Source organism: Paroedura picta, chromosome 2, assembly GCF_049243985.1.
Source record: "Paroedura picta isolate Pp20150507F chromosome 2, Ppicta_v3.0, whole genome shotgun sequence".
Lineage (NCBI taxonomy): Eukaryota > Metazoa > Chordata > Lepidosauria > Squamata > Gekkonidae > Paroedura > Paroedura picta.
The window spans coordinates 21,743,279-21,756,567 of NC_135370.1; the positions used below are offsets into that span (position 1 = coordinate 21,743,279).

A 13,289-nucleotide genomic window follows, 5' to 3' on the forward strand; every position below is an offset into this window, starting at 1 on the left:
TTTCTCACGCAGGCTGCAGTTCCCAAAACACACCAGAACGTTATCTTTGAAAGGTTTCTGGGACTAAATTGCTTGTGGACCCAAAAACATGGACAGGGTGGTCATTCAAGTGGCAGGCTGGCCCACATCCTGTCCCCCCCCCCCAGCCAGTTCCCATATTACCTGGCCTGTGACGAATATTCTTCAGCGAGCCACACTTGGAAGTCACGTGACTCAGGTCTATCTTCTTAGTCACAATTTGGATCTGTGAAAAGTAGCACAACTTAGGAACAAGGAAAATGCAGGCTACAAAAGTGGGTATGATGCCCCCCAAAATAAAAAAACACTGGAAAGGAAGAGATGCTTAGCAGAATACAGAACGTGCCACAAAGCAGGGGGGACACCCGGATTAACACAGCAAGCTTCCCGTTTCTACCAGAGAACTACGTTAGACCCGTTTCGTTAGTGCAGCGAAGATTCTAAATCAGGACGGAAAAAAAGGGGGTTATTTTTCTTACACATTTCACATGCAAGGAAGTGTCTCAGTGGTGTGTTTGTGTGTGTCCAAGTCTTCCGTAGATTTTCCAAATGTTTTGTCCCGGTTTCTGCTTAATACATCGTCCTACAGGCCAGTAATCTGCAGTACAAGTTGCGGGGGATGTTCCCCCAAGGGTAAACATGCATAGGACTGCAACCCCTGTGAATGCCAATTTACAGTGCGATCCTATGACGTATTGCTCCCTTCTAGACCCATCGATTTGAATGGGCTTAGACTTCACAGGACTGAATTAAGCTTGTTATCAGCAGGTTTCTCCTCCCCTCTCCAAAAACCCCACCCCGAAACCACTTGTGTCTTTAAAAAAATGACATCCTAATGGCATGCAGAAGAGAATTCAATTAGGATCAGAGAGATGGGGGAAACTGTAAGATACCCACGTTCCAGTCTCTAAGTTCTTGTGTCTATAGGATTTAGGAGATAGCGCTTCCTTGGTCTGTGACGTTTAGTATGGAGCAGAGAGGGAAAAAAACTCAAAAGGGCCGCTCTGGCCACAGAAGATAACAAATAAGGCCCAGACCCATGGTGCAAAATCAGGCTCATGCACATATTATTATTCCGTTAACATTTCCAAAAAACGCCCTACACATTTCTTCTTACTGACCTTATACTCCTTTTGAAGATATACTGCAAGGCAAACAGAATTCCCTGACAAAGCCTGTTGGGGAAGTCTTAACTAATAAGAAATATATACATTTTCCTGATTTTGCACCATTGGCCTGGCTTGATTTTTAATCTCCTAGGACAAATAAAAGAAAATGACCTGTTAGGCTCAGAAAGTCATTTTCTTACAGACCGACCCTGACTTTCTAGGGATGGACTATGTCTACTGTCTTATGACTGAGATAGTTACTGGGCATCTTAACATTCACACCCACCATGAGGCACTTGTATTAGTCAGTTGAGAATGAGATCACCCGGGGGGGGAGCCAGAATGGTCTAGGACAGGGGTCATCAACCTGTGGTCCTCCAGATGTCAATGGACTACAATTCCCATGAGCCCCACAGACAACTTCTGTTTCCGTTCCCGCAGACCAGACTCCTCCAATGACCTGGGCCTAGAGTAGCTAGTCAGTATCAGTGGTAGTTGTCCCTCCTCCTCACTGTATCACTTCTTGTTGTAGTCCACCATGTAACGAGGAAGACCGCACCATCTTGAGTGACCTTTAGCTGGTCCTCACCTCCTTTGTCACTGGAAAACTATGTGGCAGCTTAGACAAGCATGTCTAACATTGACATCCTCAATATCTCTTGTGCTTCAGGACATTCCTGAAGCCTGGAGGGTTTTCTGATTGACGGCAGGATCACACCTGAGGCACAGATGCTGCACCCTATAGCCCCCTTCCTCGACAGCCTGCAGACAAAGCCAGAGGGGAAGAAGGGAGTTCTATCTTGTCCCGGCCACTCCCTCCTCTCCTCTTTCAAGTTACAGGTCCCTCTCTTCTCTGCTTCCTACCTTTTAAAACAGGGGTAGTCAACCTGTGGTCCTCCAGATGTTCATGGACTACAATTCCCATGAGCCCCTGCCAGTGTTTTCTGGCAGGGGCTCATGGGAATTGTAGTCCATGGACATATGGAGGACCACAGGTTGACTACCCCTGCTTTAAAGGATTTCCTGAGGGTGGGGCAACCGTGTGTTCCTTTAAAGCCCCATGAAAAAGGGTGTCCCACTGGGTGTGACTAACCGAGGGGGATTGGATTCTCGGCCTAGGCCTTCTCTTCTTGCACCTCTCCTTCCTCTGCTATCTTAGAGGCCCATGGTGTCCTGAGAGGGGTAGTGATACCTCAAGCCTCATGGGAAGGATGGCCTGTGGGAGTGGCTCAGTGGCAGAGGCCTTCCTCCTCTCAGTGCTGGTCTTCGGAGGGGCTTGCTGCAGTTTCTCCAGCAGCCAATGGGGGTTGTGCTGATCGCCCAGGACCCCCTAGGGGCCCAGGTTAGTTTGGAGGCGGGGCTCTCGCCCCAACACAGGGAGTTCTATGTTCCCTCAGCATTTTATGGATGAGAGTGCTACGACTGTGAACGAGCTCGGAGGTTTGCTGTGGTCTGGGAGGAAGGATGCTGGTGGACCACCACTCAACACACAAAGCTGTCACATCACTAGACCAAGGTGACATGTGGAGCATGAGCAAGAAGGGAAAGAGTGCTTGGAAAGGAAACAAGGAGCCAAGAGGTGGTGCAGAGGTGGAGGGTCATCACCAGTGCCCGTTTGGGTACCTGGTCGGGCACCGTCTCTACTTACGTTTCCTCCCCCCGCCGAATGTCTGATGTTATCCTTGGAACCACATCTGGATTCAATATCGCTAAAATCAATCTTCTTGTTTAAAATTCTAACCTAAAAGGAATCGGAAATCAACGCACTCGAACGGCATTTCTCCTCGGGGGGACACAGCGCCTCCTAGCTGTGGGGGAAGAGTGGTTGCAAAGGAAAGCACCGGGGAGCTCAACAGCTTTGCAAAACTGCCTCCAAGATTAAGGATATCTCCATGCTCCCTTGTGGTTCCTTGCCAATGACCAGCTTGGGGATTGTTGAGAGTGGGGGATGTCATCCCAAGGTCCCATGCGATGGTCACCTCTAGACGTCTGTAACTCGCTCTACATGGGCCTACCCTTATCCTTGACCCGGAAACTACAACTAGTCCAGAATGAAGCTGCCCAGGTCCTCACAGGAACTCCATGGAGGGCCCATTTTCATCCCATCCTTTGGCAGCTGCAGAGGCTTCCGGTTGAATTCCAGATCAAATTTAAGGTTCTTACTTTTAAGGCCATCTGCGGTCTTGGCCTGGCGTGCCTAAGGGACCGCCTCTCTGCTGATGTTTCCCAAGGGGCACTGCGCTTTGCGAATTCCAACAGGTTGGTGGTCCCTGGCCCCAAGGACGTGTGTCTGCCCTCGACCAGATCACAGCCCGGTTAGGGTTTGGGTTTTATTGTTGTTAACAAACTGCCATTGTTCACTGCCCTCAGCGGTCCGCTACCTTTTTGTGGTCGAGGACCACCTCCGGGGGTGGGGGAGAGCTGGCGGCCCAGGTGCCGTGGATGCGCGGCAGTTTCGTGCAAACGCACATGGGCAGTTGCCGCACATGCACATTTGCACCAGCAGGGGGCGCTAACGCACACGCACAGAGTTGCCGTGCATGCATTTTTGCCAGCAGGGGGCACAAACGCGCATGCGTGGCAGCTCCGCGCCTGTACATTTCTGTTGCTGGCATGCCGGCGGCCGTGCCTGTCTCTTCCCCCCCTCACAGCGAGAAGCTCGCCAGGCTGCAAGCGAAGCGGCTGCTTTGCTCGCGGCCTGGCAAACTTCTCGCTGCGGGGGGGGGGGGAGGTAGGTGCGGATGCCGGCGGCCCGGTACTGTGGCCTTTGCGGCCCAGTATCTGGCCGCAGACCGGGGGTTGACAACCCCCGACTGCCCTGAGCTGCTAGGGAGGGAGGTATAGAAATAAAATAAATAAGAAGCCGCAAATCCACTTATTATAACCGTACCTCAGGTTAGCATGACCCACAGAAGAAATGAAGTGAGGATTGGAATGGAAAGTGGTTGCTGGAGACGATGGTGCAGCTGCAATAGCTCGTGTCCATTTTCCTTCTTCATAACATCATGCTCCACAGGCAAGGAAGCATGATGGTACGAAGAAGGGAAATGGACACGACTTATATCGTTTTGAAAACATTTATGAGAATTGTACAAGAAGAGCGAGGGCCCTTTGGGCTCTTATCCAAGTGACTTGGCCTGCATAGTCTTCCAACTCTGGGCTGCACTGTGCATTTTAAGAACATTCTGGAACTCGAGGATCTAATCAGAGAGTCCATGAATGTCAATGCGAGGCACCCAATGCGCTAAGAAGCCTACAGGCCCGAAATGGTGTGCCAAAGAGAGCCGTTCTGATTGTTGGTGCTGTGTGCTTGTTTTTGTTTGCTTGGCATTTTTTCGACACCGTTCCACTGTATTTCAGTTTATGCATGTTCCCCCCGCCCAGCACCTGGCTTACAAATATTGCCGTGTACAAGATGAGCGTTACCATGCAAAAGTGATATAAGGCACCCTCCACATGGAGCTGTAAGATGGACCGAGGCCTCTTCTTGCTTCCTACATTCTGCCTGCACTTGTGAGCTACTTCCTGAACACGGCTTATGCCCTCTCTTTCTAACACTGACAACCCTGAATTTAGAAGGGCATTTACATTTTTGCGCTATAATGCTCTAATAAGCTTCCACCCCAGGAACGTCCCTGCATATGCCAGGAGGGCAACATCGAGAACACCGAACATGCTGCATTGACAACCAATTGCGTCAGGAATTGCTGTATCCCATCCTTACTGACTTAAGGGCTACTTCAAGACAAGCCAAATTAAAGGAACTCCTTTCGGATAGAAATAAGAATTTATCCTATGTTATTGCCAGATGTGCAAGATGAGTTTTGTATTTTGTACTGGTCACTGACCGAAATAAATGTTATCTATCTACTTCCTGAACAAGATCCCGTGTTCTGATTCCTGTCTGCTCTGAAGTCTGAAGCAGAGAAGGAACCAGGAATGAAAAGACCTAGAGAAAGAACCAGAAAGAAACGAGAAAACTGTGGAACTACGGCAGTCAGGTCCCTCTGAGCAACTGGTGGACACTGAGCAGTGAGGAATGTCCCGCATTTTAACCATGTGCTTACATCACTTGGAACAAAACTCTGTGGTAGAATTAGTTTCCACCATAGAAATTCCTCCCCAATCCTCGATGGCCCTCGATCTGCCTACAGCATTTCCAAGTCATATAAACACTTTAATTTCAAGTGTTCATCTATCTATCTATCTATCTATCTATCTATCTATCTATCTATCTATCTATCTATCTATCTATCTATCTATCTATCTATCTATCTATCTATCTATCTATCTATCTATCTATCTATCTATCTATCTATCTATCTATCTATCCATCTATCCATCTATCCATCCATCTATCCATCTATCCATCTATCCATCCATCCATCTATTTTTACTTATATACTGCTGCTCTCAAAGAGTCGCGGCAGTTTACAATAAAAGAATAAAATAGAAGAATAAAACTACCAAATCCAAAAAAAATCCACAATACATTAAAAGATGGCTGTTCTATGGAGTTAATACCCTATCTCTCCTCCCTTCCCCAGCAGCAGTCAAGAGTTCTTTCCTTAGGAGCGAGGGTCTTGTTCTAATTCTAGGGGATCCCCTGATGACAACTCCAGGACCTCAGCCCGTCCTCAACCATATGCCTGGTGGAAGAGGTCCATCTTGCAGGCCCTGAGGAAAGCTGGTAACTCCAGCAGAGTCTTCAGCTCCTCTAGGGGGGAGTAATTCCCCCCTGCTGGCCAGTTGGCTGGTGGCAGAGAAAAGGGGCCTGGAGGTAGGAGACCCCTGTCCCCACCAAGAAGGGTCTAGAATCCTTATGTGGGACTGAGATATGATCTGATCATTACAAGCATGCCTGGAGATGCCTTCTCTGTCTTTGCAGATCTAGGACATGCTGAACCTCAAGCACATGACAGGAAGTCTAAAGAAACCGCAGGAACTGGACAGGAAGTCACGTGGCACCAGTGACATGACAGGAAGAGTAGGGGTCAGATTTACAGCTTATCCAGACCAGGACGGTAGGCAGCAGGCCAAGAGAGTTGAACAGAGGGGGCAGTTTGTTCTTAATTCCTCCACATTTCACATCAGAGACTTTCTTTTGAAGACTGCATTTTATTTGCCACATGGTAGGTTGATTGCTCCTACCATCATGTGTCCAAGACTGATGAGAATTACCTGATTTTATATGCACACACGATGACTGCTGTTTACAAGAAAACCTCTACAGTGTATTTAGATTTGTAAATTCTCCCCCCCCCCCCCCCCGCTTTTTATTTTCAGGGGAATCCAGAGAAATTAAAAACCTTGTGAAGAAAATTAAAAACTGGAGCATTAAATGACAGGGGGTGGGGATGGGTGGGGAGGGTGAGACATCAGCCCCATCCAGGATAATTTGGCCTATAACAGTATTAGAGGGGGGGGGAGGGACAAAGGTGGCACAGCTTCCCCTTTCAAGATGCCCAGGCTTCTCCAATCTTCATGGGGTGGGGTGGGGTGGAGTGGGGGGATTTGTGGCCTCTCCCCTTGTGCCCCACTCCCACCCCATCTTAGCAGTGCTTCCCCAAGGAATCCTTGGTGTTAACCCTTCCCGTCCAAGGTGTCCATAATAGACCATAATAGACCATAGATGATGTCAGATCATCCCCAGAGTCTGTGGTCCATCTGTTCTTCCTTCACATATTCTGGGGTAAAGCCCTGGCTTTGACAGAACATGCCAGGAGGACAGAGCTTTGTTGACTCCTGGCACGAATTAGCCAGGTGCTCAAGGGAGAACAGTTTGGCTACGAAAAAGCTTACAGATAGGTATGACTTCAACCCGCTCACCTGTAGAGCCCCAAGAGATGAAACCCTTCCTGGTTTCCTTGCCCTGTGACATCTCCCCCCCCCCCTTCCCACATCTTGTTACAAGATGGAATGGCCTCCTTTCGCAGTTGACCGGGTTGAAGGAAGAATGGCCGGCCGCTCACCCAAACTGAGAGCGTCTGAGATGCAAACCAGCCATGCTCAAAGAAAGATGTTCCATGAATGTATCGAGACATGATTGAGCATGGACTCAGCTATGCTCGGGTATGAGAATCCTCCTATAAGCAAACCTAAACCTTTCCATCGATCAGTGACCTCTGATGCACACGAGCCATGCTGTGCGCTGAAAGCATCTTTACTCCTGTTCAAAAAAACACACTGCTGAAGAGTGACTCCCTCTCCATCCATCTCTTCCAAAGGGCTCCTTGTGCAAACTTTGGAACGGCGGTGGCATCTTATGCAACGGGAGTTATGAATTTCACATCGGCCATCTACTGCAAGGCTTATGAAAATTCATTGACTCTTCAGGGGCTGTTTTCCTCTGCATATGTGCGCGTAACGTTTGACGGTAATACCTTCCTTAGGGGACCAATTCTGCCATCCTTGTTGACTTCCAGTTCCCGCTGAAATATACAGGATGTGACACGGGCAATTGGACCGGACAGCAGGGGATGACCTCGACGACTTCTGCTTTGGGAAGTGGAGCATTGGGGGCGGGGGCAGGGAGAGGAACATTGGGACGGTCCCTTGGCCTGAGCGCTGTGAGCTGTCAGACTGATCCATGGCCTTTGCCAAGTCATCTGGAAAGGTTTAGGTGCTAGCACTGGATTTAGCTCTCGGAGGCTGTGGATGAAAGAGGTTCTGATTTCAGCTGGCCTTAGTGCGGCAGCTGAGAGGTGCCACATGGGGAATTCCTAGGTCACAGCTCGGCTCAGTAACAAATCCACAGCTTGGACTTTAGCCCCTTTTGCAAGCTACAGCCTCCCCATCAAGGTTAAGGATAACTGAGACAACTCATGTGAAGGACTGAGAACAGTTGCTAGATGTTCTTGTCCAAGGGTCCTCTCTTACCATGTGTCCCAGTGTGTCAACTATGGTCATGGGGAAGCCCTCTGTGTGGTCTCCCCAATATTTTGGGTGGCCCACGGGGCATTGGCCCCAGTCCCATGGAATGGGCTCCCTGAAGAGGAGAGAGGGCCCCCCCTGGAGATCTTTGGGAGTCACTGCAAGCACAGTTGGCCAGGGCTTCAGAGATATGTTTGAATGGTAACCACCATTTAATGCGGGGGAGAGATGCTGGGCATGTTATTATCGGGTCTAAATTGAGAATGTTTTCAACTATCATCGTAAGCCGCCTTGAGCCACAAGGAAAGGAGGGATAGAAATGTTTTAATAAATAAATGCACAAATTAATTAATAAAAACTTACTTGTTAGTCTAGATGGGAGGCCCACTTCCAGCCCACTCTATCTAAATCGAAACAATTCCATTGACTGAAAGCAGTGTTTCTCAGGCATTGAATGCCTGAGAGGACCTTCTGTGGGTGCAAACCTAGAATGACTCTGTGTAAACAAAAAGTCAGCAGGGGCAGGAGAAATCTTCTCCCTTCCTCTCCTTTGCTTGCTGTGATGCTCTATTATTAAGCATAGAGGTGGCCAAACCCAGGTGTCATCAGGAGGTGCCCCCATTGGTGGACCTCCTGATGTCTCCTGGGTTTTGGCCCTGTGTGACATGAACTGATCCAGCAGGGCTTCTCTTATGTTCTCATGTCCTACGAGTCCGTTGTAAGAGTAGAGGGCAGTCATTTCTTATGCCGTCTGGCCCATGTGGAGATGGAGCTCTCTCCATTTTCTCAGAATGAGGGCAGGAGAAGGGGATGGAATGGGGCTTCCCCTCTTCCAAGGGATGGGAGTTCACTGAGTGGCCACACCCACAGTTACCTTGGTTCAAGTCCATCTCAGAGCACTAGCCAGAAAATGTGTTGATTGGTTGCTGGGAGCTGACAGCCCAGACCTGGACTCTGTCATGATGAGGAGTCACCAAGGCAGTAGGATCCTAATAGGGTCTTCACAGTTCCTTCCAGTAGGAAACTGAACGGTTTTTCATTCTATTTTCTAAGACAGGCAATTTCAGCATAGAGAAGAGAGTCACCTCCCTTTCAACCCACAGACAATAAGAGTCAATAGTCATCTTCAGCTGAACATCATAAGTTCAGATTGTGGGTAATCATGACCTTCCCCCCTTTTATATCAGTTGTTTTGAATACTTTCCAGAACCCTTCTCATAGCTGGTCAGCTGGTCTCTCTCTAAAAGGTCCTGATTGATAAGTCTTTTGCTGTGGAGTAGTTCGCCCACAGGAATATGAGGTGGCTGATCATTGAGCCCTAACCTTGCATATTGATGTTGGTGGATTCCAGATCTCAATGATCCTTTGTGCAAATAAAAAACAAGCATGGGTGGGATAAAATGTCTCCCTCCCTCTTATTTGCTTGTTGTGATGTTCTGTTATTTAGTATACGGTGGTCAAAGCCCAGGTGCCATCAGGAGGCAGCCCCTGCTGATGAATCTCCTGATGCCTATTGGTTTTTGGCCATGGTGTGACACAGACTGGACGGGCCATTGGCCAGATCCAACATGGCTTCTCTGTTGTTCTTATGTTTGGGGCAGTCATGCTCTGTATTCTTGGTGGCTGGAAGTCAACAGTGGGAGGGCTTCTGGAGTTCTGACTCAGTTGGTGGACCTCAAGATGGCACTGTGTAATCTGGACTGATTGGGCCATTGGCCTGATCCTATATGGCTTCTCTTATGTTCTTATATCTGGGGCAGTGATGCTCGGTATTCTTGGTGTTTGGAGGTCATCAGTGGGAGGGGTTATGGAGTTCTGGTCCTGCTGGTGGACCTCCTGATGGCACATGGGCTTTTGCCACAGGGTGACATGGACTGGATGGGCCAATCACCTGATCCAACATGGCTTTTCTTATGTAGAAGTGCTCCACCAGGGGATGCCTCTCCCTGTGCTATGGAGTGCTGCATTCCATTCTCCTACCTCAAGTCTCTTTCCCCTTATTCTCCTCATATGTAAACCAGGCTCAAGAGTGTATGAAGAAGTGGAGCATTTGACAGCTACCAATCCACACTGAATCCTATTTCCTAGACATGCCACAATGGCTGTGCGTACCAGAATGATCCATCTTGGAATCTATGAAAGTGAAATTATTTATGCATCCAGGTTTTGCAGGTCCTCATTCTGGGAGACTCCTAAACCTTTAAGAGTTGTGCAGTAGAGGAATCTTCTACAGGACCAGTGTGAAAGGAGAAGCTGCTGATGCTACCCCTGATGTGACGTATCTATTATTGTAAGAATGAAAAACCTTACCTGTCCTCCTTTAGGTTGGTACTTGATGTTGTCTGTTGACCCGATTTTGGATCTGACATTCTTGAGATCGGGCAGAGGCTGGTTTATGAGCCGCAGTTGCTTGGGGGTGGCCGGAGATTTCGGAGGTGTGCGTATAATAGCCACTTTCTTCTCGGTAGGCACCAGAATGGCAGATTTGGGCGTGCCTGGTGTGTGAGGGGTTCTGGAGTAGCTGGGGGTCCCAGGGGTGCCGGGAGTACGAGATGAATAGCTAGGTGGGGTCCCAGGAGTGATGGCGGTGGATCCTGGAGTAGTTGGGGTCGATGTGCCACTCTTCCCTGTTCGGCTACGAATAGGCTCTGACCCTGTATTGAAAACGGGAAAGGTTTATAACGCTGACATTTAAACATGAATACACTGATCTTATACAAGAGCCTCTTGTGGCGCAGAGTGGTAAGGCAGCGGCATACTGTCTGAAGCTCTGCCCATGAGGCTGGGAGTTCGATCCCAGCACCTGGCTCAAGGTTGACTCAGCCTTCCATCCTTCTGAGGTCGGTAAAATGAGTACCCAGCTTGCTGGGGGGTAAACGGTAATGACTGGGGAAGGCACTGGCAAATCACCTCGTATTGAGTTTGCCATGAAAACATTAGAGGGCGTCAGCCCAAGGGTCAGACATGACCCGGTGCTTGCACAGGGGATACCTTTACCTTTACACTGATATTATCCAATGACATGCGTGAAGTACAGCCTGGAGACGCTATAGGTATGTCTGGCCAGCACTAAGAGATGCAGCAAGAGGCATAGTTGGCTACTGTCTGCTTCCAGGCATTGACCCCTAGCATTCCTTGGAGGTCTCCCATCCCAATACTACCCAGAGTCCACCCTGCTTAGCTTCCGAGATCTGACAAGATCGGGCTAGCCTGGATAGAAGGTCATAAAGTCCACCTTCCATTTTCTCCAGGGGGGAACTGATCTCTTGTCAGGGTCCGCAGGGTCTGGCTGCCACTTCTTATCCGCCACGATGACCAGAGCTGGAGGACTACCGTGGGAAAGGTACATCTCTCTGGAGGCAGTGTCTCAGATTGGTTAGGATTTCTTCGTCTTTTCCAGCTCCCGGGTACATGGTAGTTCCTTCACTACTCATGAACCCCACTTCTTCACTGACGCTGACCTTCTCAGTTAAGTAACATTTCCTTCCCACGTCTCCACCCCCGAGCTTTTAAAGCAGGGGTAGTCAAACTGTGGCCCTCCATATGTCCATGGACCACAATTCCCATGAGTCCCTGCCAGAAAACGCTGGAAGGGGCTTCTGGGAATTGTAGTCCATGGACATCTGGAGGGCCGCAGTTTGACTACTCCTGCTTTAAAGAATGAACCCACCCTTCCATTTAATTACTGTGCCTGTGAAAAGATATCCTGTTGAACAGTAGAGAGGCTGAGGCCTTCCCCTGATGTGTAGAGAGGCTGAGGCCTTCCCCTGATGTGGCCTTCTGGGTCTGGGGATTCCGAGGTTTCATGCCTCCGAATATGGAGGTTCCCCTCAGCCACCATGGCTGGCAGCCATCAAGAGACTCCTCCATGAATCTATCCAATCCCCTTCTAGAGCACTTCATTCCTGAGGCCATCTCTTTCATTTAAACACAGTCTACTTTTAAGATCCAGAATTCCCATAAAGACCAGCCCAAAGCTGAAGGAAATGTGGAAGAGCAACGATATGGGAGAGAGCAGGTACAAAGAAAACATACTTGTGGTCCGTCGTACTGACGAGGAGATGGTGCTGTTCAGGGTGAAGGAATTCTCATCTCGCTCTCTATCCCCCGAGAGGCCCCTCCGGGTCGGTAGGATAGAAGAAGGCCTCGGTAACGAGGAACGCTTCTCTGGACTCTTGGCTACTCCATCCTAGCAAGAACAAAAGGCAGCCAGAATTCAGTCAAAGAAATAGTCCAACATCGCCTGCCGCTCGACCCCCAATCTCCCCCCCCCAACGGCGGCTTCAAAACCAGCCCGCAGCAAAAAAGATAGACTCGAGCATGGACAGTTTAATTTTCAATAACCCAGCACCGAGAGACGTTTCTTTCCTCCCCGAACAAAGGCAACATCGACTTAAATTTGCTCGCAGCTGAGGGCCGACGAAAAGCCGTAAGGATTGTGGCCGCCGTGAGGATAACCACGAGAATTCAAAGACGACTTAAAATGCCGTCAGGGGGCTGGAGTTGTTTCGGCACTCGAAAATGCACGATGGGGGTGGGGAGGCGCGGGGAGGAGAGTGTGCCATGCCACCGGCCCCGTCAGGAACAAGTTTGCAGGGCGTGCTAAAATGGTGATCTCGTGGCGGCCACGAGACGGTTGTCGGGTTTAGTTTGGCCTGGAGACATTCATGGACATCAACAGCTTTTTGCCGACATGTTGGAGGCAAAAGAAATTACTTTGCAGGGAAGGGCAGACGGAGGTTTGAGGTTAGTTTGCCTGTGGCTGAACCAGTATCAGACGCAGGTTTTTTTTTTTGGGGGGGGGGCTCTAAGCGAAAAAGGCCAAATGACATTTGCATGCTGAAGCGTCTTCTTCTTTTTTGAATATGAAGAAGGGGAGCTGTGTTTTATACCCTGCTTTTTATTACCCAAAGGTGACTTACTAACAGCTTCCCTTTCCTCTCCCCCACAACAGACACCCTGAAAGGGAGGTGGTGCTGAGAGAGCTCTAAGAGGATCTCTCTGTGAGAACAACCCTCAGAGGACTGTGACTAGCCCAAGTTCACCCATCTGGCTGCAAGTGGAGGAGTGGGAAATCAAACCCGGTGAGATTACAGTCCACCGCTCATTAACCAGTATACCAGGTTGGCTCTCACAGCATAAAAGGAGAGAAATTCTTGTGGCACTGATACTTCTCCTAGATGCTTGTGGCTGATCTTGCACTGAGCACGGGGCGGGACTAGATGGCCTGCATAGCCCCTTCCCACTCTAGGATTCTATGAGTCTAGTTCAGCAATGGAATGGGCTTTC

At 49.3% G+C, this 13,289-nt stretch overlaps 1 protein-coding gene across 18 annotated transcripts in view; it reads right to left on the reverse strand.

Moving 5' to 3' along the window:
- The window catches only part of LOC143829092 (microtubule-associated protein 2-like), a 313,653-nt gene that overhangs the window by 7,886 nt on the left and 292,478 nt on the right, over positions 1 to 13,289 (reverse strand). For 12 of the 18 annotated variants that reach the window (XM_077319426.1, XM_077319420.1, XM_077319417.1 and 9 more), the window contains 4 exons: positions 12,036 to 12,189; positions 10,311 to 10,654; positions 2,776 to 2,868; positions 163 to 244 (listed from right to left, as the gene is read on the reverse strand). In XM_077319426.1, coding sequence (XP_077175541.1) covers positions 163 to 244; positions 2,776 to 2,868; positions 10,311 to 10,654; positions 12,036 to 12,189 — 673 coding nt within the window. The remainder of the gene's footprint in view (positions 1 to 162; positions 245 to 2,775; positions 2,869 to 10,310; positions 10,655 to 12,035; positions 12,190 to 13,289) is intronic. The other 6 variants (XM_077319425.1, XM_077319419.1, XM_077319418.1 and 3 more) reach the window with 1 other exon arrangement.